The sequence below is a fragment of the Epinephelus fuscoguttatus genome, linkage group LG15, assembly GCF_011397635.1.
Source record: "Epinephelus fuscoguttatus linkage group LG15, E.fuscoguttatus.final_Chr_v1".
In the NCBI taxonomy this organism is placed as follows: Eukaryota; Metazoa; Chordata; class Actinopteri; order Perciformes; family Serranidae; genus Epinephelus; species Epinephelus fuscoguttatus.
The window spans coordinates 25,487,668-25,513,558 of NC_064766.1; the positions used below are offsets into that span (position 1 = coordinate 25,487,668).

Sequence of the window (25,891 nt, forward strand, 5' to 3'; positions counted from 1 at the left end):
CTCTGGCTATATTCTTAAGGTGGGAGAAACCTTCTTTTGTTATGTTTTTAATATGCGGAATAAAACAGAGCTCAGAGTCAAAAATCACATGCAGATTTTTTACAGATTATGTAGGTTTAAAATCCTGTAGTTTTGGTAAAAGTTTCTCCCTCTGGCCTTCAGGACCAATGACTAAAACCTCTGTTCTGTCTTGGTTGAGCTGCAGGAAATTCGCTGCCATCCATGACTTTATGTCTAAAATGCCGTTAAAAAGAGTATCAATTGGCCCTGTGTCATAAGGAGACACGGCGATGTACAGTTGCGTATCATCAGCATAACTATGAAAGCTGATGCCGTGATGAAGGATATGAGCCCAAATACAGACATGTCACAGCCAAATGTAATGGTGGAACATGGACGTCTCTGCCGGTCTGTGAGAGTAAGTCTGATGTTCTGTACAAACAAGCTGTAAAACAAAGACAAGTTATTCTTACGTTTAAGTTCTCACCAGCTAACTGAGCCAAGCAAGTAACCACTCATCTGAGCTCCTTTATTAACTCTTCTTTTTCATGACTAATATACCAATTTTCACAGAAAGTATCAATGCATGTGGCGAGCCCCCTAAAATCCCCCATGCAGTCATCGTTCATCAGGAATACCAGGAGGTATTTGCTGCAAATTCAGAGGTGCAGTATGAATGTGAAGATGGATATACTGTAGAGGGAACAGACACCACAAAGTCCATCTTTTGCATCTATGGCAACTGGACTGAAGGCCCAACATGCAGTAAGTGGACAATGTGCTAAGATATGCAGTGATAAAGATGCTTTTTTTTATTATTATTACCAGATACTGGACAAAGTGAAAGTAACTTATGTGTCTTTATCTGCTCTGTATCTCACAGAATCTTCTAGCACCTCTGGCTCAAATGAGAGAACCAGTAGACCTCAAATCACAACAGGTGACTCATTCAGATTCATCACATGTATCACACTTAGTTTATGTTACTCAATGCGACTTCTTAAATACTTCTTCCCATGCTGACCAGTTACTGTAATGAAACAGCCTTTGGAGATATCCAGTTGTGATCACCATTTCACTGAGATACTATGACAGCAATAAATAACCTCTTTTATTTTGTGGTATTTCAGTCGACCACTGTGGAGCAAACCCGAACGTTCCAAACGGTGATGTCGTGGAAAGGGATCAAACGTATATAAAGTTCCAATGTAATGCTTTTTACACACAAGTCGGTTTAGGCACTGTGGTGTGTTACAGTGATGGGACTTGGTCACAACTACCCATCTGCAAAGGTATAAACAAGTCAGTACCAGTATTCTTCATTTCAAAGGTTTATGAAAGATGTTACCCAAATAATGATACACATGTGTTTTTCTGGTAATTTTGTACAGAGGCGTTCTGTGTCCTGGATCCTGCTGAACATGTTGGGGCCAATTTTAGACTATCTGGAGTTGAGTATTTAAAGGAAGGAGAGGAGAAACATATGGCGTGTATTCAGCAGGATTACAGCAGCCGTGTTCAGTGCACTAATGGACAAATACATTTCACCCAGTGTAAGTATGTAATTTAGTTCTTTACATTTTAATTTGCCACTATGCTTTAATTTCAGCCTATTCATTTTTAAATAATGTACACAAAATTTAGAAGTAATGGGAAACAAATGAGGAACTAACTATTTAAGTACCTCACAATCAAATGTCATAATTGTTAATCATTAGTTAATGATTGATTAATTGGCAGCACAGTGGTGCAGTGGTTAGCATTGTCGCCTCACAGGAAGGGGGTTCCTGGTTCGAGCCCAGGGTGGGGTAGCCCCTCCAGGTGGAGTCTGCATGTTCTCCCCTTGTCAGCGTGGGTTTTCTCTGTGTACTCTGGCTTCCTCCCACAGTCCAAAGACATGCAGGTTCAGGGCTGCCCCTGACCAAATTGGGGCCCTAAGCGAAATTTTATTTCTCTTTTCCCCTTCCTCGAGCTGATTCTACGCGCGCCTAATGGTAGCGCATATGCGTATCCATTGCACATATGCGCAAATGCGTCCCCTCGCGCAAAATGTGGCCCCCCATGGAAGATGAGGCCCTACGCACAGCGCATGTTCTGCGTTTAGGGAGGGGCGGCCCTGTGCAGGTTAATTGGTGACAACCAAATGTGTTGCCTCAGCACTAGCACACGACACCTCCTCTTAAATGCAAGAGGGAGATCTTGGGGAGCCCAAGAAGAGTCACTGCCACATGACTCTGGCTGGGACTGCCGCCAGTGTTCAGTCCCTCCATGTCCACTCCAGCATGCAAAGTTGGTCTTGCCTGTCCATGTGGTCTGGATTGAAGTTGGTGTTTATCCCCTCCACCTTTTACTAGACTTTACTTCGATGTTCAAATTTGACAAACTTTAAAAGTTCCACAGAAAGCTCACAAAGGTGCACCACCTGACATGTTCCACCCACTCAAACACAGTTGCAGACTAAGTACCCCCCCTCTCATGGCAACAGTACTCCCCAGTGGCAGTGGCCCCCCAGCAGGATAATGCACCATGCCACACTGCAAACATCTCTCAGGAATGGCCCAGTGAATGTGACAAAGACCTCAAAGTGTCAACCTGGCCTCCAAATTCTCCAGATCCCAATCTGAATGAGCATCCGTGGCACGTGCCATTAACCCACCTCACAACCCACTGGACTAAATGGATCTGCCGCCAATGCACTGGTGCCAGACACCGCAGGACACTCCCAGAGATCCTGTGTCCATGCCTCAATAGGTCAGAGCTAAGTCCAATCCAAGGAGGCCCCACCTTGGATTAGGGGTACATCTGGGGTACCGGCACATCACAAGAATCCTTGAGCAGATTGGGACCTGGGAAATTTAGAAGCCAGGTCAACACCTTGAGCTTTTTGTCACGCTCCACAGGCCATTTCTAAACAGTTGTTGTAGTGTGGCAGGCTGTTTTTTTCTGCTGGGGGGCCACTGCCATTGGGGAGCACTGTTGACAGGAGGGGGGGTAATGGTGTTTGGGTGGGTGGAACATGTCAGGTGGTGACACATGAATGCCAGAACCAAAGGTTTCCCAGCAGAACAATGCACTGGAACAAAATAATCAAATATATTCACTTCACCTGTCAGTGGTTTTAATATTTTGGCTGATCGTGTATATGCAGTGGTTAGCACCATGGCCTCACAGCAAAAGGGTTCCTGGCTTTGAACCTAGGGGACGGGGAGCCCTTCTGTGCGGAGTTTGCATGTTCTCCCCGTGTCAGCGTGGATTTTCTCTGGGTTCTCCAGCTTCCTCCCACAGTCCAAAGACATGCAGCTTAACTGGTGACTCTAAATTTCCCATACATGTGAATGTGAGTGTGAATGGTTGTCTGTCTCTGTGTGTCAGCCCTGTGATAGTCTGGTGACCTGTGCAGGGTGTACCCTGCCTCTCGCCCAATGTCAGCTGGGATAGGCTCCAGCATCCTTGTGCCCCCCAACAAGAAAAGCGTTTGCGGAAAATTAGTGAATACGTATATGTACTTTTTGTATAACAATAATGTTTTCTACTTAGGCATGGAAACTGAACCAGGTGCTGGACAGAACGGTTCCGCAGAGGTGGGATCAGCTGGTGTAAACACTACATCTACTGGGAGTGGGATACACCCTGAAGGTGGAGGTAAGTTATTGATCCTTATTAAATATGAATGAATAAATCCATTGATGTGGGCTCTCTCCATAGAATATGTATATCCAATGTCTTTTCTCTTTTCCACTAAGGCAGCAGACCAGGTACTGGACATGGTGGATCTGCAGGTGGGGGACACACTACATTGACTGACAATGGGACGTTCTGAGAGAATTGCATAAAAACATCACAGTGTGATACTAAGTGGTGTGTCCGCTGTATCTTACAGGGTCTGCTAGCAGCTCCGAAGAGAAAGAGACTCAACTTCAGATCACAACAAGTAAATAAGTTGATTCATTTTTTCTTTTACATGATATGATAAACTGTGTTTATACAGCAGGTTTCAAAACTAAAGTTGTCCATCCGGGGTATAGCATACCACCTGGGGCCCTTGGCATCTAATCTTCATCTTCAGCCTTACCTGGCCTGGCACCCAGATACATCGCTGAGCCCCTCTGCCCCCTTTCCAACACTAGATCTCTCAGATCCTCAGACCAGTTGCTCCTGGCAGTCCCGTGATCCAGACTAAGGGGGAAGGGCGATAGTCCATTCGCAGTAGTCGCCCCAAAGCTTTTAAACAGCTTACCCTTTTCAACACCCACATGTTTTCTAAGGCCTTTGATTGTCCTTAAGGTTGTGTTTTAAATTTCATATTTTATTTTCAGATCTCACTATTCTGTGCTTTGTTTTCTTTTTTTTACTTGTTAATTTGTGCATGTTTTGCTGTAATGTAATTTTACTTATTTTATTTTACTCTACAGCTCTTTGGTCAACTCTGGTTGTTTTTAAATGTGCTTTATGAATAAATCTGATTTTATTTGATCATATGGCTGAACCAGGATTAAGACATTTGAGACGGCAATGAGGCAGGTGCATCACATGCACTGGGTAATATCTCCGCCAATTCAGGGTTATTTGGTCAAAAATATTGTATTTCATTTATTTCTAACCAGTAAATTACAGCAATAATTCTCCAGCCATTTACCAATATCTGTATTGAGTGATTTGGGGGTAGATTAGGTCCATCAGTGAGGCAGCCAGTAAGAAGCTGACAGAATCATTTACTCTGATATGACAGCTTGAAACATTTGTTCGTTGATTTATTTTTTTATTTCAGTTACGACCTGTGAAAATCACCCCGTAGTTCCTAATGGTGCTATTGTGGAAGAAGATCCAATGTTTTTGAGGTACCAGTGCCAAGGCTTTTACAAACGGGTCCAGAGAGAATGGAGTGTTACAGCAACGAAAAGTGGTCAGAAACACCCACCTGCAAGTGTGAAAACAGGTCGAGTCTGAAAGATGTCAAAGAGATAAACTCTAGAATAAGTAAACTTTTTTTTTTGTTCTGTGGTTTTGTTCTTTTTTTAAAAAACAATTTCTGACTAGTTAATTACAGCGATGAATCTACAGCCATGGCATGACAACAGTATTGCGTGATTTGGGGAGAGATTAGGTCCGTCAGTGAGGAAGCCAGTAAGAAGCTGACAGAATCATTTACTCTGATATGACAGCTTGAAATATTTGTTAAGAGAATCCTCTTTGTTGATTTATTTTTTTATTTCAGTTACGACCTGTGGAAATCATCCCGTAGTTCCTTATGGTGATGTTGTGGAAAACAATCCAATGTTTTTGAGGTACCAGTGTGCTGCATTTTACAAACGAACGGGTCCAGAGAGAGTGGAGTGTTACAGCAACGGGAAGTGGTCAGAAACACCCACCTGCAAACGTAAAAACAAATCGAGTCTAACGGATGTCAAAGAGTGTAGCTGGAAAAAAGTTAACAGTTTTTTTTTTTATTGTTCCTTTTGTGCAGTTGCCTTCTGTTCTTTGGACACTGGTGACTATCCTGAATTAATACCTGTTGGAGTTAAATATATAAAAGATGGTGAGAAGGCGAGATTTGAATGTGTGCATCAGGATGGATGGTGGACGACTCATTATTCTGTGGCTCACTGCAATAATGGAAGAATGAGACGTTCCAGATGTAAGTATCACTTTAAACTCGTTACAGATTAACAAGAAATACAATAAGGTCACAGATTTCTCTAAATCACTGCTAGCTAAAGCCCTGTGAGGCAAATTGTGATTTGTGATATTGGGCTTTATAAATAAAATTGATTGATTGATTGATTGATTGATTGATTGATTGTGTACTAACTATCTGACGGATAGTTTTGCAGATCGTATAGTCTTCATGCTAGAATAGAATAGAATAGAATAGAATAGAATATATCTTTATTGTCCACCATGGGTGGAAATTTGTCAGCTCACCAAACACAAAAGACAACATTGTAAAAGCAGACAAATAGTCAGTAAGACAAGCGTATCAAGTCATTACAAAACACACATTTAATCAGCTCATTGTCTGTCTGTGGTTTAAAACTCATCAATCTGGGGATGAAGGACTTCTTCAATACACAGATCAGCCAAAACATTAAAACCAGTGGTGGGTTAAAGTGAGTAACATTGATCATTTTATTACAATGCAAGGTTCTGCTGGGAGAGCTTTGGTCATGGCATTCATGTGGATGCCACTTGACGCCCTCCACCCACCCAAACACTGCTGTGGGCTAAGTAACCCCCCCTCACTGCGACGGGTGTCTTCAGCATATTTAAACAATCTAAAATGTTCCTCATTGATCATGAATTCATGAGGAAACACGCAGAGAATAGCACAAGGGAAAGAACACATCCTTGTGGACACATCTGACATGTTCCCCCTGACACAGATTCTCTGTGGACGCCAGGTGAGAAAGTCTCTGATCCAGAGAACTAACCCTGTGTTAGTGTTAAGATCAATTAGCCTTTTCAGGAGTATACAGTACAGGCCAAAAGTTTGGACACACCTTCTCATTCAATGCGTTTTCTTTATTTTCATGACTATTTACATTGTAGATTCTCACTGAAGGCATCAAAACTATGAATGAACACATGTGGAGTTATGTACTTAACAAAAAAAGGTGAAATAACTGAAAACATGTTTTATATTCTAGTTTCTTCAAAACAGCCACCCTTTGCTCTGATTACTGCTTTGCACACTCTTGGCATTCTCTCCATGAGCTTCAAGAGGTAGTCACCTGAAATGGTTTCCACTTCACAGGTGTGCCTTATCAGGGTTAATTAGTGGAATTTCTTGCTTTATCAATGGGGTTGGGACCATCAGTTGTGTTGTGCAGAAGTCAGGTTAATACACAGCCGACAGCCCTATTGGACAACTGTTAAAATTCATATTATGGCAAGAACCAATCAGCTAACTAAAGAAAAACCAGTGGCCATCATTACTTTAAGAAATGATGGTCAGTCAGTCCGGAAAATTGCAAAAACTTTAAATGTGTCCCCAAGTGGAGTCGCAAAAACCATCAAGCGCTACAACGAAACTGGCACACATGAGGACCGACCCAGGAAAGGAAGACCAAGAGTCACCTCTGCTTCTGAGGATAAGTTCATCCGAGTCACCAGCCTCAGAAATCGCAAGTTAACAGCAGCTCAGATCAGAGACCAGATGAATGCCACACAGAGTTCTAGCAGCAGACCCATCTCTAGAACAACTGTTAAGAGGAGACTGTGCGAATCAGGCCTTCATGGTCAAATAGCTGCTAGGAAACCACTGCTAAGGAGAGGCAACAAGCAGAAGAGATTTGTTTGGGCCAAGAAACACAAGGAATGGACATTAGACCAGTGGAAATCTGTGCTTTGGTCTGATGAGTCCAAATTTGAGATCTTTGGTTCCAACCGCCGTGTCTTTGTGAGACGCAGAAAAGGTGAACGGATGGATTCCACATGCCTGGTTCCCACTGAAGCATGGAGGAGGAGGTGTGATGGTGTGGGGGTGTTTTGCTGGTGACACTGTTGGGGATTTATTCAAAATTGAAGGCACACTGAACCAGCATGGCTACCACAGCATCCTGCAGCGACATGCCATCCCATCCGGTTTGCGTTTAGTTGGACGATCATTTATTTTTCAACAGGACAATGACCCCAAACACACCTCCAGGCTGTGTAAGGGCTATTTGACCAAGAAGGCGAGTGATGGAGTGCTGCGGCAGATGACCTGGCCTCCACAGTCACCGGACCTGAACCCAATCGAGATGGTTTGGGGTGAGCTGGACCGCAGAGTGAAGGCAAAGGGGCCAACAAGTGCTAAACACCTCTGGGAACTCCTTCAAGACTGTTGGAAAACCATTTCAGGTGACTACCTCTTGAAGCTCATCGAGAGAATGCCAAGAGTGTGCAAAGCAGTAATCAGAGCAAAGGGTGGCTATTTTGAAGAAACTAGAATATAAAACATGTTTTCAGTTATTTCACCTTTTTTTGTTAAGTACATAACTCCACATGTGTTCATTCATAGTTTTGATGCCTTCAGTGAGAATCTACAATGTAAATAGTCATGAAAATAAAGAAAACGCATTGAATGAGAAGGTGTGTCCAAACTTTTGGCCTGTACTGTATGTGTCTTCATTAAGTTCAACATTAAGTGTTCACCAATACGGGTTGTCAGGTCAGGACTAGGGGTGTAAATCATCAGTTTCATCATAATCATCTTCCTCTTTCAAAATACACTTCTGTTTTCACAGAAAAATTTAACGTTTACATACAGTCTCCTTCAAAATAAACACACTACGTCTGTACAACACTGTTAATTGATGTTTTTTTCCTTCCTGAAACAAAAACACATGGTTAGAGTTAGGAAAAAAGAACAGGGTTTAACTTTATAATGTTACAGGAAGCGAACACGGGTGAAAGTCGGTGTTTGTTGGACCCATCCATCATCCCTCCCGCCCACCTCACTCGGACTTTCAGCCTTAGGGAAGAACTGCCTTAAACTGCCTTGAAAGGATAATGCACCCAAAAATGAAAATTCAGCCATTATCTACTCACCCATATGCCGAGGGAGGCTCGGGTGAAGTTTTAGAGTACACAACACTTGGGGAGATCCAAGGGGAGAGGGGGTAGCAACACAACTCCACCTAATGGAGGCTTACGGCGCCCCAGATTCAAACGTCCAAAAACACATAATTGAAACCACAAAATATCTCCATACTGCTCGTCCGTAGTGATCCAAGTGTCCTGAAGCCCCGACATAAAAAGTTGTTTGGAAAAACGTCATTTGAACTCTGATTTTAGCCTATCTGTACACCGAGGTCACGTGTGCGCGCTTGCACGCGAGACCAGCAACAGCATGTGAACACACATGAAAGCGGTGCCCATGTCTCACGGTCTCATGTAAGCACGCACACGTGAGCGCAGTGTACAGAAAGGCAGTTAGAGCTACAGGCTACAGTGTGTTCAAATGACGTTTTTCCAAACAACTTTTTATGTCGGGGCTTCAGGACACTTGGATCACTACGGACGAGCAGTATGGAGATATTCTGTGGTTTCAATTATGTGTTCTTGGACGTTTGAATCTGGGGCGGCGTAAGCCTCCATTAGGTGGAGTTGTGTTGCTACCCCCTCTGCCCTGGGATCTCCCCAAGGGATGTGAAGACTCTGAAACTTCACCTGAGCCTCCCTCGGCATATGGGTGAGTAGATACTGGCTGAATTTTCATTTTTGGGTGAACTATCCCTTTAACTTTCATCCTTGTCCCACAGTGTTTCCCTCTGACACCGCCGGGCATCCCTAAACTATACCGGCAACGGGCCGCATAACATGCCAACATTAAAGGACAGCTTTTTTCATTGGTTTCTGACGCCGCAAATCACTGCCCAAGCGCCAGATTTCCACAACTTCAGAGTGAGACCGGGCTCAATCCACAGCTAAGGTCCCCTGTTATTTTTGCTGCGTGTGTTTCTCCACAGCAGGGCAGGTAAAAGATGTTAACCTGTTGGAGCTGAACTGTTTGCAGAGCCTGTTGTCTGCAGCTCTTCATCAACATCTCACTGTGGCTGTTTCTGCTTTCACTTTCCTCCCTGTAGTTTTATTACATTTGTCTTAATTGAAGAAAAGCCGTGAACAAAGTTCCGCTAATTCAGTAATAGGGTCATTCCTGGACAGGGCTGCCCCTGACCAAATTGGGGCCCTAAGCAAAATTTTATTTGGAGGCCCCCATCCCAAATGTATCATAGGTACAAAATGACCGTACAACAACTTGCCATTTAACTTGACAACCTTTACTGGCAATAACAAATGTAGATACAGTAGTTTGGCTGTATGAGTTAAATAAAATAAAAAATTCAAACTGAAATAAATAAATAAACAAATCTGAGTCACAAATAGCCATCAATTACTCATCAAAAGAAAGTAACTTCACCACCTCAATCCCCCACCCTTGATTAAACACTGAAAATAAAATAAAAGAGGGAGACAGGTTTTTCCTATTTAACAGCATACATATGTTTTTTGAGCAAATTTGCTATTATTTCCCTTTTGGGTAAATCGGGTACAAAATTGTGATGGTCCTAAACAACGAACACACGTTCTACTTAACAATTCTTGTTTCATTATTATTCAAAGAAGAAAACAAACTTCTATGATGGAATAAGGGACACATGAGGTGTCATAAAAACTAACTATTGTTAAATATTTACATAATTAACACTTTGTAGTACCTATGAATATGTCCCTAACAGGGTGGAACTCTCTCACAGTCCATGTCTGAACAGTCCACCCATAATTATTATTATTTAAATGCTTAAGCTCTATCAATAAAAGCTCCTGAAGGTTAACCCTATGGGCCCTAGGCATTTTTGGGGTATTTTTACTGCCTTTACTTTTAAGCTCATATCACAGTCATTATAAAGGCTACATACACATGATATATCTTGTTTTTTTCAGGACAATGTGGGCTAACCAGATTTGCCACCATTACATGCCCCCCTATGTGCCTGTATTTTATATTGATTTTTATATCAATGAAAAAAACAAATCCGTGTGACTAAATTCTTACATTTTTACATGTATCTCAGCATAGCAAGTTGGAAGTTGACATATTCTGCCATATCTGAAGAGGGGAGACTCTCTGGAATCTGGCAATATAAGAACCATGATGGTGGGACATTCTGTCACTTCACAGCTGTCCAAAACATGTGGTTTGTGCCAGGCGGACATGATAGCCAGTATTTTTTCATTATTGCAAGAAATTCCATTGACTCATTCACAAGTCAAACATGTGTTTTATCTGAAAGAAACATGCAATATTTACATCTAAGATCACAGAAAAATAGATAGTATAGTAGTAAGATAATATTTGTTTTTCAGTTTCAGTTATATACTGGGGGAACATTTTGGGCATTGGTGGGGGGGGGGGGCACGTATCCCCCTCAATGTATATGGTGACTACGGCCCTGTCAGCATGCATAATTAGGCTGCAGTTGTCTGGGTGTGCAAAGGTGAAGTGCGCTGGTCTTGTCATACAAAGTTTGATTGAGTGACAATTGGAGAATATGGAGATATTTGCATCTTGAAAGCCGGACTACAAATGTGGATAGACAGGGAGAAACACACGCAAGCCTAAGACATGGTAAGATACGATATTCCTCACTATATGAAGTGACTGATAACAAGATCTGTATAATGGATTGTAAAGAAATTCGTCAGGTTTTTATTTTGTAGACAATTGATCTGTATTTATAGTGTGATAGGATGACAGTACAATGATGTGTGTGGTATCCCTGGAAAGCTCTGCTCCTGCGATATCATGCATCATTGATGCGATCATGTGATATCCGTGGCATGTCTGTGCGAGCCTGCGTTCGCGAGTAGTCCATCCAACAGTAATGTGTGTGCACAGCTGTATGAAAGCTCTGTTAAACATCATTTTAGTGTAAATTTATCATTTTTTTCGCTGTGTAAACATTGGCCTACCGACAAGTGCTTGGCCTTCTCGGAAAGCTACAGTTCCGCTGTTTCACGTGATATGCGCGGCTTCCCGCTATGACGCACGGTCGCGGAGAAAATCCACAGAGAACCGGTGTGAATTTGGACGCACTGTCGTTCGGGCCCATAGGGTTAAACATGTCATTTACCTGATATAATAATAAAAACACAAAAAATGTATTCTTTTTTCCACAAAAGTTAGCACATTGAAAAGTCACCAATAGCCAGGAATGACTTTTCTATCGATTCTTCACAATAAAAGTCCCCTGTTGTTTTAAAAGCTTTTATTGTGAAGCAGAAAAATAAGGAAATGTTGAGTTTTCGAGTAGTAACTTCACACAACTTATAACACAGCAGATAGTGAACATGAAACAGTAAAATAAAGCAGATATCTAAAGTAAAAACAGGACGCAGGAGAGAAACTAAACTCCAAACCACAGAGATTCAGTTAGAAGCTACAAAAATACTGAGAGCTGAACACACAGAGACTTTTAAAACACCTTTCTCTGGTCTCCTGCAGACAGAGGTGAGTAGAGTCTTGCTACACACACGCTTGTTCGTGAGGGAGAATGGGGAACGTTGGGTGTTGGCTGCAGTTGGCGAGACGTCACCGCTACCTGCTTGAGGGCCGGCTGCTCGGCTTTTGGACCTACTCCTGAGAAAGTCCATCTCTGGTGCGGCTTGGCGTGGCACAGTGTGTCTAAACTGACAATGGAAACACAGATCAGAGCAGCATGGCTTCACTCGTTGTGGCCAAAAGTGACGATGGAAAAAGGGTATTTGTAAAGTAGGATTCATAAAGTCGTAGAGGGAGGGCCTTGAGACAGTGAATGTGTGGCACAGCAGGCGTGGCCATCACAGTGTGAAGGAGTTTAAGGTGGTGGCCGTAGTTTTTGTTAGCTTTGCTTGAAAATCTTTAAGAAGACAAGAAAAGTATGAAGTCATCTAACTGTCTTCTTAAGAGTAACAAGAATAACTGAGAAAATGTTTTGTTTATTTTTCCTTTCTGTTTCAGGTTGTGACTGGTGGGATTTAAAGAGGGTGAGTGTAACTTCGTGATCTACTTTTTAAAGAATGCTGATGTTTCTCACATGAAACTACTCTTTTTATTGACATGCATCACTTTATTCACATTATATTTGACTCTGTTTGTTTCTGTTTGTCAAACCTCTGTCTTGTAACCAGGATATTTGCTGAGGCTGCAGCACCAAGAGGAAGAATACTGCTGCCTTTGGATTTGCTTAACGCTGATGGAAAACAAGTTATGCTGGCTAAGTTATGATCATGCTGTCACACACTGTGTTGGGTTGTTCATCAAATCATTTCTGGCTTTTTGTTTTGATCTGTGACAGCCTACATAATGTACCAACAAATTCTCTGTGTGCTTAAAGCTACAAAGATTCAAATGTGGTATAAAATTTATATTTTATTGCTTATATTGATTTCTGGATTGAGCCAAAGAGGGTGGGTTTTACTCTAATCTACCTTTCAAATAAATAAAGTTCTGTTTCTAATTTTTTTTATTACAACAATTGTTTAACTGAAGATTAAAGATGCAGCTGCATTTGGATTCAAGTCAATGTATTACTGACTGGAAAATAAAATTTGAATATGCCGACAACGTGTGCTGGATTTCATAAAAATCAATTTTGGGCTTTTTGGCTCGATCTGAAACACAAAAATTAAAAAAATACTTAAATATACTGTTGTAGTTGTTTGTTTTTTCACTGAACACATTAATATGGTGGATATTGGACTGTGTATCATCTGAGGTCAAAGAGCAACACCAAACAGGAAACTATAAAATAATGTTTGTAAGAAGCCTCGTTTCAACAAGATACTGATGTAAATCTGCAGTGATCCAAACTGTTTCTTTCTCATTTCATGAATCATTTGCATTTCTCAAGTAAATCTGCCTGAAATGTTTTTGTGGATCCAGGAGCTTTGTGTGTGCTTAAGAAGAGGAAACAGACGAGAATCTTTTTCGCATGTTTTTTCTCCTTTTCTGTGGGTGTGTCTGTGAACATGAAGCCTAATTGTCCATCTTTTCTTTTGGCTCCAGAGCAGCACCATGATGCCCGAGTGTTTACTCCACAAATGTTTTCGGGAAATGTCCCCAACAATAATTAACTGGCTCTGATCTGGACTTGGCTCTCAGCTCTACTTTGTTTGATTTCGTTACAGACAAAATGTGCGTCAGATACCTTGGATTTATTCTTCTGATTTGGTTTCCTGGAGCGCTACATGGTGAGAATATCAAATACTTTAACATTCAATCATCTGAATTTCTTAACAACAAATACAGTTAGTGTTCAGTAATCTTCTTTATCGTTGTGTTTTAGCACAAAGTGCAGCACAGTCGTGTAGTGCTCCCAGACTGGATGGTGGTTTCTTTGCCCCAAAACAACAGACTTATTCTGACGGAACAAAGCTGAGCTATACCTGTGATGAAGGACGTAAACCAGCAGTGAAGGGTTGGTGGGCAACAAGCACATGTCACAATGGAGAATGGTCTCCTGAACCACAGTGTATAGGTAAGTGTTCCTAAATATGTCTACTGTTGTTTCCTTTTGTCCCCATGGTTGCACCTTTGCACCATGAATGGTAGTGTCACTCTGTCAGTCCACTACTTTGGTCCAAATATCTGGCTCCATTATTTAATTTGTCCTAAGGTCTGGTTTATAACTAAATAGTCTAACTGCAAAACAAATGATAATCCAATGAGCCTCAGCTGGACATTGTGCTACATGCTAATTATGTTAGCATGCTATGAAGCAACAAGATGGTAAACATTATAACTGCTTAAAGTTCAGATAATGTTTTTGTGAGAGTATCTAGCTTCAGTATTGAGATATATTTCCTACTGAAACAGGACAGACAGCCCACGGCTCACCACCAGCCTGTTCACGTTTCCAACCGCTTTTCCCCACTCAGCGACACACCCACTGAGGACAAAACTCTGGTTACTGGCAGCTCTATTCTGAGAAACATGAAGTTAGCAACACCAGCGGCCATAGTCAAATGTACCCCTGGGTCCAGAGTGGGCGACATTGAATCAAATTTAAAACTGCTGGCTAAAGCTAAACGTAGATTCAGTAAGATTGTTATTCACGTCGGCGGCAATGACACCCGGTTACGCTAATCGGAGGTCACTAAAATTAATATTGCCTCGGTATACTCCGTAGTTTTCTCTGGACCCCTCCCAAATCTGACCAGTGATGACATGTTTAGCTGCATGTCATCATTTAATCGCTGGCTGTCCAAGTGGTGTCCAGCAAACGATGTGGGTTTCATTAATAATTGGCAAACTTTCTGGGGAAAACCTGGTCTTATTAGAAGAGACGGCATTCATCCCACTTTGGATGGAGCTGCTCTCATTTCTAGGAACCTGGCAAACTTTCTTAGTAATTTAAATCGCTGACAACTGAGTTGAGATCAGGACTCAGAGTCGCAGTCCTATACGCCTCTCTGAGCTTCTAGTTCGGTTACCCAGCCATAGTTTTCATAGTTTTATACAAACGGTGTCTGTCCCCCGACCACCTAAATTATTTAAATCTAAAATTAAACAAAGAGGAGTTGTGCATAACAACCTCATAAAAATTAAAACCTCTTCTGTGACAGAAAGACAAAACAGGAGAATTAAATGCGGACTGTTAAATATCAGGTCTCTATCATCTAAAGCAGTGTTAGTAAATGATTTAACATCAGATAATCATATTGATTTACTCAGTCTCACTGAAACCTGGCTGTGTCCAGATGAATATGTTAGTCTTAATGAGTCCACTCCTCCCAGTCATAATAATACCCACATTCCTCGAGGCAGCGGCCGAGGAGGGGGAGTTGCAGCCACTTTTAACTCTAGTCTGTTAATCAGCCCTAAACCTAAACTAGATTATAATTCATTTGAAAGCCTCGTTCTTAGTCTTTTACATCTGACCTGGAAAACCTCACAGCCACTTTTATTTGTTATAGTGTACCGTGCTCCTGGCCCGTATTCTGAATTTGTATCTGAGTTCTCAGAGTTTTTATCCAGTTTAGTTCTTAAATCAGATAAAGTTATTATTGTAGGCGATTTTAACATTCATGTCGACGTTGATAATGACTCCCTGGCTACCGCGTTTACCTCATTATTAGACTCCATTGGCTTCAGTCAGGGTGTACATGAACCCACTCATTGTTTTAACCATACCCTCGATCTAGTTCTGACGTATGGACTTGAAATTGATAACCTAAAAGTCTTTCCACAGGATCCCTCGCTATCGGATCATTATCTGATTACTTTTGATTTCTTTTTACTCGATTACATGCCACTCAGCAGCAGTTACTATACTAGATGTTTATCAGATAGTGCTGTCGCAAAATTTGAGGAAAAGATTACTCCGTCGTTAAATTCAATACCAAGTCCCTCAGTAACAGAGGTTTCCTGTACCGAGTTTAACCTCTCCCGAATTGATCATTTTGTTGATAGCGCCGTAGGCTCGCTGCGAACAACACTTGACTCTGTAGCGCCTCTTAAAAAGAAGTTAAAAAAGCAAAGAAAGTTCACTCCTTGGTATAACTGTCAAACCCGTAAGTTAAAACAAATGTCGCGAAAATTTGAAAGGAATTGGCAATTAACCAAACTGGAAGAATCTCGTTTAATCTGGACAGACAGTCTCAAAACTTATAAGAGGGCCTCCATGCCAGAGCAAACTATTACTCAGCATTAATAGAAGACAATAAGAACAACCCCAGGTTTCTTTTCAGCACTGTAGCCAGGCTGACTGAGAGTCAAAGCTCTGTTGAGCCTTGTATTCCTTTAGCCCTTAGCAGTGATGATTTTATGAGCTTTTTTAATGACAAAATTCTAACTATTAGAGGCAAAATTCATGACCTCCTGTCCTCAGATAGTACCTATCTAACCTCAAACACAGCTGTAAGACCTAATATATATTTAGATTGCTTCTCCCCAATTTCTCTTCAAGAATTGACCACAGTGATTTCTTCATCTAAATCATCATCGTGTCTCTAGACCCCATCCTAACTAGGCTACTTAAGGAGGTCTTTCCTTTAGTTAACACTCATATATTAGATATGATCAATCTATCCTTATTAACAGGCTATGTACCACAGTCTTTTAAGGTAGCTGTAATTAAACCTCTACTAAAAAAGCCCACCCTGGATCCAGAGGTGTTAGCCAACTATAGACCAATATCTAATCTTCCCTTTCTGTCAAAGATCCTTGAGAAAGTAGTCGCAGACCAGCTGTGTGATTTTCTCCATGATAATAATTTATTTGAGGAATTTCAGTCAGGATTTAGAGTGCATCATAGCACTGAGACAGCACTAGTTAAAATTACAAATGACCTTCTGTTTGCTTCAGACAAAGGACTTGTCTCTGTACTTGTTTTATTAGATCTTAGTGCGGCGTTTGACACAATTGACCATCAAATTCTACTGCAGAGACTGGATCACTTAATTGGCCTAAAAGGTTCTGCACTAAGCTGGTTTAAATCTTATTTATCGGATCATTTTCAGTTTGTTGACGTTCATAATGAATCATCCTTACGTACCAAAGTTTGTTTTGGAGTTCCATGAGTTCTGTGCTTGGACCAATCCTATTTACTCTATATATGCTTCCTTTAGGTAACATCATTAGAAATCACTCTATAAATTTCCATTGTTATGCGGATGATACACAGTTGTATTTATCAATGAAGCCAGAAGAAAGTAATCAATTAACTAAACTCCATAACTGCCTTAAAGACATAAAAACTTGGATGAGCATCATTTCCTGATGTTAAATTCAGACAAAACTGAAGTTATTGTTCTTGGCCCCAAACAACTCAGAGACTCTTTATCTGATGACATAGTTTCTCTAGATGGCATTGCTCTGGCCTCTACCACTACCGTAAGAAACCTCGGAGTAATATTTGATCAAGATTTGTCTTTTAATTCTCATTTAAAACAAACCTCACGGACTGCATTTTTTCATCTGCGTAATATTGCGAAAATTAGGCCTATCCTGACCCGAAAAGATGCAGAAAAATTGGTCCACGCTTTTGTTACCTCAAGGCTGGATTACTGTAACTCTCTATTATCAGGTAGCTCTAGTAAGTCCTTAAAAACTCTCCAGCTAATTCAGAATGCAGCAGCACGTGTACTAACAGGAACTAAGAAACGTTTTAGCTTCTCTGCACTGACTCCCTATAAAATCCAGAACTGAATTTAAAATCCTACTGTTAACTTATAAAGCTCTAAATGGTCAAGCTCCGTCATATCTTAGAGAGCTCATAGTGCCTTATTATCCCACCAGAACACTGCGCTCTGAGAACGCAGGGTTACTCGTGGTCCCTAAAGTCTCCAAAAGTAGATCAGGAGCCAGAGCCTTCAGCTGTCAGGCTCCTCTCCTGTGGAATCATCTTCCTGTTACGGTCCGGGAGGCAGACACCATCTCCACATTTAAGACTAGACTTAAGACTTTCCTCTTTGATAAAGCTTATAGTTAGGGCTGGCTCAGGCTTGCCCTGTTCCAGCCCCTAGTTAGGCTGACTTAGGCCTAGTCTGCTGGAGGACCCCCCTATAATACACCGGGCACCTTCTCACCTTCTCTCCTTCTCTCTCTCTCTCTCTCTCTCTCTCTCTTTCTTTCTCTCTCTCTCGTATTCTGTTACTGCATCTTGCTAACTCGGCCATTCTGGATGTCACTAACTCGGCTTCTTCTCCGGAGCCTTTGTGCTCCACTGTCTCTCAGATTAACTCATATCGCAGCAGTGCCTGGACAGCGTGACGTGTGTGGTTGTGCTGCTGCCGTGGTCCTGCCAGATGCCTCCTGCTGCTGCTGCCATCATTAGTCATTAGTCATACTTCTACTGTTATTATACACATATGACTATTGTCACACATGTATACTGCCAGATATTAATACATACTTTCAACATATTGTACCACAGTAGTCAGAACTAAAACTATAATATTATTACTTTCAATAATGTTGTTGTAAGCTACTGTCATTACCTGCATCTCGTTCTCTCTCTCTCTCTCTCTCTCTGTCTCTCTCTGTCTCATTGTGTCATACAGATTACTGTTAATTTATTATGCTGATCTGTTCTGTACAACATCTATTGCACATCTGTCCATCCTGGAAGAGGGATCCCTCCTCAGTTGCTCCTCCTGAGGTTTCTACCGTTTTTTTCCCCCGTTAAAGGTTTTTTTGGGGGGAGTTTTTCCTTTGGACCCTCGCAGCGGGTCCTTTGGTTCAGTTGATACAAAATGAAATAAAAAAGTGAAGGAGAAAAAAAAAAAAAAGTGACCTCTCAGCTCATCCCCTCCAACTGTCATTTTCAAGTAGCCATTAAGCTCTAAAACTCTGTCACACTAGCCTTAGCTTTGGCACTTAGTTGAGGCAGATGTCGTATGCTGTAAAGCCCTGTGAGGCAAATTGTGATTTGTGATATTGGGCTTTATAAATAAAATTGATTGATTGATTGATATAACATTGGGAGGAATTTGATTGTTAAAAAGTGGACGTTATTATAACAGTGAGGCCCCTGTTACCCAAGTAGGTCAATGACTAACCACATGCTTTTGTTGTATGGTGAAATAAATGTAAATACAAAGTGTTTTTTGCATGTAATATGTAGACATGTAAGCCCACAGACCCAGCTGTGATATGTGACAAGGTAGAATTGAGAATGTGTTGCATAAAAATGGCAGAAAACATTTCTGAATGTTGGTACAGCCAAAAAACATCTTGAAAAAAGATGCCAACGCAGACAGTTGCATTACACTTGATAACAATGGAGAGCAGACATTCAGTAAAACTCAAACTTGTCATCCTTTAGGCCATTTTCACATACTGCTTTAATAAGGATGCTTTACTGACCTTCAATGAACAAGACATTTGATGTAATTGTAGGGTTACTGGCCACCAGGGCACCGTGGTGGTGCAGTGGTTAACACTGTCGCCTCATAGCAAGAGGGTTCATGGTTTGAAACTGACGCACGTTCTGCCCATGTCAGTGTGGGTTTTCTGGGTACTCCGGCTTCCTCCCACATTGCAAAGACATGCAGGTTAATTGGTGACTCTAAATGTGAGTGTGAATGGTTGTCAGCCCTGTGACAGTCGGGCGACCAGCCGGGATAGGCTCCATTTTTGATCCATCATCAGAAAAAAATGCACACGGCTGCAAAAAATGCAGAAAATCAAACCTGTTTAGAAAATTTTAATAACGGACTGAGTGTGGAGACATTGACACAATGTGAGGTTGTATTTATTTTTAGACATGTGACAATTTTGAAAAAGTGCAAAGGCCTTAAGTCTTGTAGCTTCTCATTGGTTAATTAAGAGCCATGTGACCCATAACAAGGAAGTGTTACCAGGAAATGGGGTTGTTGTGAAGCAGCTCAAGTGTGGAGAATATCCGTCTCCATCCTGCTGTGTACTCTCAACAAGAGTGACCCAGCAACCACACACATCTCACGTTCCATAATGTATAACCATATGTCATAATATGAACTGTACACTGGTAGTTTAGAAAGTATCCATTTTGTTGCCACTAAATAATTAAAGGTCATTATGAAAGTGTTGTTTTCTCTTTTGTTTTTAGATGAAAAATCCTGCTTGCAACCAACAATCCCCAACGGGAAATACACTGAAAACCAGAATGGCTGGTACAACGAAGGACACATGATTAGGATAACGTGTAATGACGGATATGAACCCAAAAACAGGGACGTCACAGCTGAGTGTTTAGATGGAGCATGGTCCTCTGTGCCTGTTTGTGAGAGTAAGACATCTGTGAAATGTTTTATACCAGTTGGAAAATGACACAATTACCAGAACAATACCAGTTTAAATGTTTTGAGTTTGGGCTGGACTGTCTGAGTACTCTCACTAATGTTTATGGATGATTTATTTTCTTATCTACAGAAAGCATCTACGCATGCGATGAGCCCCCGAAAATCCCCCATGCTGTAATCGTTCATTTGGAATACCAGGAAGTGTTTGCTGCAGATTCAGAAGTACAGTATGAATGTGAAGATGAATATACTGTAGAAGGAGCAGACACCAAAACAAACATAATTTGCATCGCTGGAAACTGGACTGAAGGCCCAACGTGCAGTGAGTGGACAATATACTGAGATATGTGTTGTTGAAGTGATGAAATATATTGTTTCCAGCAACCAAAACAATTGTTAGGAAGGGGCTTAAAGAATTCTCTCAACCTTGTGTTTCTGTCAGTGATATATCTGCCCGTCATGTCGTCATAGCCCTGATTGATCTGTGGTGGGACCCTCGTTTATTATTTTGATAGCACATTGCTTTCACATCTTTAAAACTGCTATATTATTCTTAGTCTAACAACTGATCACATGCCTACTTGAATGTGAAAGGAGTCCCTCGTAGTAACAAAACCATAGAGAATTACCCCCCTGCAGTTCCCCTCATCTCCGTTCAGTGTTTTAGCTTCTTTCAGCCCATTGTTTTGGTTTTCTGGGCCTCAACTTTTTATTTCGTCAGCTCAGTCTCAACGCTCTCATCAGTGTTGCTTCCAGCAGCAGCAGGCAGCTGTTTTCAGAGAATGATTCTCATAAACCCACTGTACATGAGTGGCAGACAAAGTTAGCAACTAGCTAGCTGAATATACAGAGTAGAGGAAGTAGTAGAGTAGACAGAGCACCATTCACGCTCACATTCACACCCACATCCAGGAAACAATTGTGACATTTGCGAGAGAGGGTTGTATATCAGTTGATCTGAGGTTTTCTGGTAGATCTAGACATTAATGATTGTCATTGGCCTTCCCCAAATTAGAAATGTTGAATTGATACATTCATTCATTCATTTTCCGTAACCACTCATCCTGTTAGGGGTCGTAAGGGGTGCTGGAGCCTATCCCAGCAGACATTGAGCGAGAGGCGTGGTACACCCTGGACAGCAGATAGTCACCAGACTATCACAGGGCTGACACATAGTCAGACGACCATTCATGCTCACATTCACACCTACGGACAATTTAGAGTCACCAGTTAACCTGCATGTCTTTGGACTGTGGGAGGAAGCTGGAGTACCCAGAGAAAACCCACGCCGACACAGGGAGAACATGCAAATTCCATACAGAAGGGCTCACCCAACCTTAGGTTCGAACCCCCCCACCCTGGGTTCAAACCAGGAACCGTCTTGCTGTGAGACAACAACGCTAACCACTGTATTCCCCCCTGACACCCCCAGGCACCGTTTAACAATAAAGGTAACCAGCCCAAAAAATCATGCCATTGTGGAAGGATGGCTTTTTTTTTTGTTAGCGTCTGACGCTGAAAGTCACTGACCAAGTGCTGATTTTCAACGACTTCCAAGTGAGACCTGGTTGTTAAAACAAGACTGCAATATTGGGCTTATATTTCTGCTCCTTTAAGCTCTGTTTTGGTCTCAACCCACTCCTGAGGTAAATATGTGGCTCGTTAGCTACTAAACGCTCCGCTATGTTCACCAGCTAGTTGCTAAATTTGTAGCTTTGTCTGCCTGCGGTTTGGTGTGGTATTTGTTGGGTTTATCAGAGTTTTTTCCACTGAAAACAGCACTTAAGTAGGATGAAATTGTAACAATCAAGATGTGAGCTGTAAAACCAAAACAGTGAGCCGAAAGAAGCTTTAAAGGTCTTCAGAGCTGAGGGTAACTGCAGAATCAGGTGATAGTCAATCAGGTGCTGGTATGTTGTGAGGTGACTGTAACAGAACTGATTGTGAGAGACAAGGTGAAATAAATGTCAGTAAAAATCAGTCATGGATCCAATCACTTTTCTAGTCTGTGGGTGTGGCTATGAGTTTGGCTATTACATTAGTTATTAGGCATTACTCATCTGTAATGACACCAATATATTTACCTTTTTCTGCTCTGCACCCGTAACAGGATCATCTGCTAGCTCACACTCAAATGACAGTGAGACTGAACTTTCAGTCACAGAAGGTAACTCATCAGTCCACTTATAAAAGGTTCTAACAGGACAGCCTTTGTTTCCAGAAACCTCTTCATTTATTTATTTATTTTCAGTCAGCAACTGTGGAGAATACCCCGTAGTTCCTAATGGTGATGTTGTGGAAACTCATGAAATGTTTTTGAGGTACCAATGCGCTGCTTTTTACAAGCAAGTGGGTCCAGACAGAGTGGAGTGTTACAACAACAGCGAGTGGTCAGAAGTACCCACCTGTGAAGGTAAAAACAGGTCAAATCTACAGGCTGTTGAAGAGTTTGAGTGGGGGAAAAATAAGGTTGACAAACTTCTTTTTTGTTTGTGCAGCTGCCTTCTGTTCTGTGGACACTGATAAATCCCCTGAGTTAATAAATGTTGGCGTTAAATACTTAAAAGATGGTGAGAAGGCGAGATTGGAATGTGTGCATCAGGATAAATGGTGGACGACTCATTATTCTGTGGCCCGCTGCAATAATGGAAGTGTGACGCTTTCAAGATGTAAGTATCACTTTAAACTTATTGCACATTAATGCAGGATTTATACTTCTGGGTCGCATCAATGCTGTACCTACAGCATTGGCTCTGCGTCGACGTAGAGCCAACACTGTACCCTACACAGTAATCTGACGTGCACCTCCCCAGAAATGTAACTACACATCGCGGTGACGCAGACCTCCTGTCTGTTTCTGTAACTTGAAACCATTTCCCTCAGTGGAAACAAAGCTTTTATTTACTTTAATTTCACAGATAATAAACAATAATTTGTGACGACATTAAAGCCTCCGCAAAAATAGCATTTTAAAGCAGCTGTGCGGAACTTTTTTACCATTTATAAAACTGTCCCTTGTTCATATCACCCCCCCTTGAAGATCCGCATATTTATTTGAACCCAACAGCGACAAAAAAGCCTTTCTCTATATGGCTATTTAGCGTAGCCTCGGTCAGGTCGGACACAGCAGAAGTCAGCAAACCAGAATACGGCACCCGTAGGTGGAAGTAAGTCTGTACGCCCGCAGCGGCCCACAGCCATTAAACCACAGAAGAAGAAGGAACTGTGTTTACAAGTAGGATTTAAGAAATAGGCTAAATGACATGTAGTAGGGAGTAGTGAATGATTTCCGACACATTGCACACTCTTGTACAGTGGGTGGTGGTATGCATCTGGAAGTTGTTTGCGATCTGCCAATAAATTGAGAGAAGAAGAAGAGCCATGTTTACAGAGAGTGTTCTTCAAGTAAGCGGTACACAACGGGCATTGCTGAACACATAACAGTTTTACCAGATGTGTCTATAAGGACTTGGTTGTACTTTGTCATGGTGGATAAAGAAGGAGCACCATCTAAAAGAAAAAGAACAGAAGAAGGCTAAACGGACAGTGATAGGGCTCGAGCCAAAACACGTGTAAACCTTGGTCGGGCGTTCACCAAGTGGAGAGAGCTGAGAGATTTGAAAGGTTTTAAAACTGATCCCCAGTTGGCCCTTTTCCTAATCGACAGGTATGTAATTTTTGTTTTTATTTAGAGAATATACCGCAACTTGTTAGACGTTGTTTCACTTAAATATATGATGACATGGAAGTTATAAGCAAGCTAAATCTAACGTTAGCTGATGTGAACCGCTTTTGTCTAGTAACGTTACAACAAATGCCACAAACTTATCCGTGACTGTGACCATGAACACAAATATACAGCAGGCAGTTGTCCTCAGTTTATAAGAAATTCAAAGCTACACCAGAACATGTATGATTTTCCTCTCGCTCTCCAAAACAAATGCATGCAGTAATTGCCGATTGCAGTCGAGATTTTACGAATGAAGCCGAATGCCGGCTGCAGTCGGAATTTTACGACACCAGGCTGTGGGTGTCAAACCGCTTCGACCAAAGGGGCGCTATAATCATCGAAAACGTAAAGTTCCGCACAGCTGCTTTAAGTCTTGTGTGATTTATCCTGGCTTCATATGAGAAGAGGAAATCTCCGCTCATCACTAGGCCAATTTATACAATGTAAAATGCCATAGGCTTGTGCTAATAACGTTAGCTTGTGTATTTTTTGGGAAAACAAGACCGTTTTTTTGTCAGTGAACCTTGTGAGTTATAATGGAGCCGAATTTTGTGACGTTACCTTTGTTTACTGTTGCTGTTGTCCATGGTTTCATATGAGTATAGAAAAAGTCAGCTAGTGGCTAGGCCAATTTCTACAATGTAAAATGCCATAGATTTGTGCTAATAACATTAGCATGTTGTATTTGTGGGGAAAATGTGTCCAGATAAAGACAAGTGCTTTGTCTGTGATTGTTGCGAATTATAGTGAAGCTGATTTGTGTACTTGTGTTTGAAATTGTCTCTATTAAGCCATGTTTAATGTGTGTTTAATGTGTGTTTATTGTGTGTTCTGGGTGTGTTTTGATTGAACTAAACTTCACAGAAACCCCACAGCCGACTAGTGTTTTGGAGGTGTAACTGCAGAGTTACGTTACGTTTACATGTATCAAAGACAAACCAAAAAAAAGGTTGTTTTTTTTTAGTGACCCATTGAGGTGTTTCTCGTGTGTATAGTACCACAAATAGCACTTCTTTTTTTTTTTACTGAGATGTTGCTGTGTATCTGGGGGGGATAGTGCCCCCAAAAACTGCAGATAGACTTGGACTGTGAAATGAGTTGTTTGCTTTGTGCCAAAGAAAAGAAAGAACTGGTGGAGAACATTACAAATGGTCCACAATCTGATTCATTAAAACCTTCTGTATTGTGTACTGAATGAGGACGTCATGATTCTTCTTGTCTTGATGGAGAGGAAAGGTTATTAGAAACAAAGGGAGCATCAATTCAGTTAACTGGCCGTCACCTTGCTGTGAGAAGTCAGTAAGCTGTGCCTCATATTTATTGTTTCTTCTGTGTGATGTTTTTCAGGTTGTAGCTGGTGGCATCTAAGGCAGGTGAGTGTAACTCCTAAATCTACTTTATAAGAAACACATGACATTTACACTAGGGTTTCTCCCATGAAGCACTACTGTTTGCTCCTTTTATTTATGCATTACTTTATTTCTATGATTTTGTGTGTTGTACTGTTTTTGTGATAAACGTTGGCATTCTACATTTACATTTGCACATTTTATACGTGTCATCCTACTATTAAATGGAGAAATCTCTGTTCCTCCGTCATTCTGTCATCATCCATTTTCCTCCTCACTGCTTTGACCTATTTTTCTGAACCTGCACATAGGCTTTCATCTTGGTCATGTGCAGACAGCCACGATGCTGTTTTTGCATTTTTCCCACATTTCCACTGTTTATATTCGCATTTATCTTCCATTACCCATTCATACTGTGAGCACCATTAGCAACGTGAGTTGCGCATGCGCGGAGACTGCACTCGGGCCACAGTTTATGGCTAGGACATGCAATTTCAAGCACCAACACTTGCTGAAGACTAAGGTAATTATTTTACTGAACGAACGCGCGTCCGTGTCTGTGTGC

At 41.5% G+C, this 25,891-nt stretch overlaps 2 protein-coding genes across 6 annotated transcripts in view; both read left to right on the top strand.

Annotated features, from left to right (window-relative positions):
- Positions 1–25,891, top strand: part of LOC125901931 (complement decay-accelerating factor transmembrane isoform-like) — a 64,140-nt gene that overhangs the window by 14,149 nt on the left and 24,100 nt on the right. The window contains exon 8 of the mRNA XM_049597957.1: positions 3,538–3,642. Within this exon, the coding sequence (XP_049453914.1) occupies positions 3,538–3,642 (105 nt within the window). The remainder of the gene's footprint in view (positions 1–3,537; positions 3,643–25,891) is intronic.
- The window catches only part of LOC125901937 (complement factor H-related protein 1-like), a 43,702-nt gene that overhangs the window by 3,349 nt on the left and 14,462 nt on the right, over positions 1–25,891 (top strand). The window contains exons 1-8 of one of the 5 annotated variants that reach the window (XM_049597975.1): positions 13,562–13,713; positions 13,809–14,000; positions 20,055–20,234; positions 20,378–20,569; positions 22,358–22,414; positions 22,499–22,660; positions 22,746–22,916; positions 25,325–25,350. In XM_049597975.1, coding sequence (XP_049453932.1) covers positions 13,656–13,713; positions 13,809–14,000; positions 20,055–20,234; positions 20,378–20,569; positions 22,358–22,414; positions 22,499–22,660; positions 22,746–22,916; positions 25,325–25,350 — 1,038 coding nt within the window. In that variant the 5' untranslated portion in view covers positions 13,562–13,655. Of the gene's footprint in view, positions 1–13,561; positions 13,714–13,808; positions 14,001–20,054; positions 20,235–20,377; positions 20,570–22,357; positions 22,415–22,498; positions 22,661–22,745; positions 22,917–25,324; positions 25,351–25,891 lie in introns of those variants that run through there. The other 4 variants (XM_049597976.1, XM_049597973.1, XM_049597972.1 and 1 more) reach the window with 4 other exon arrangements.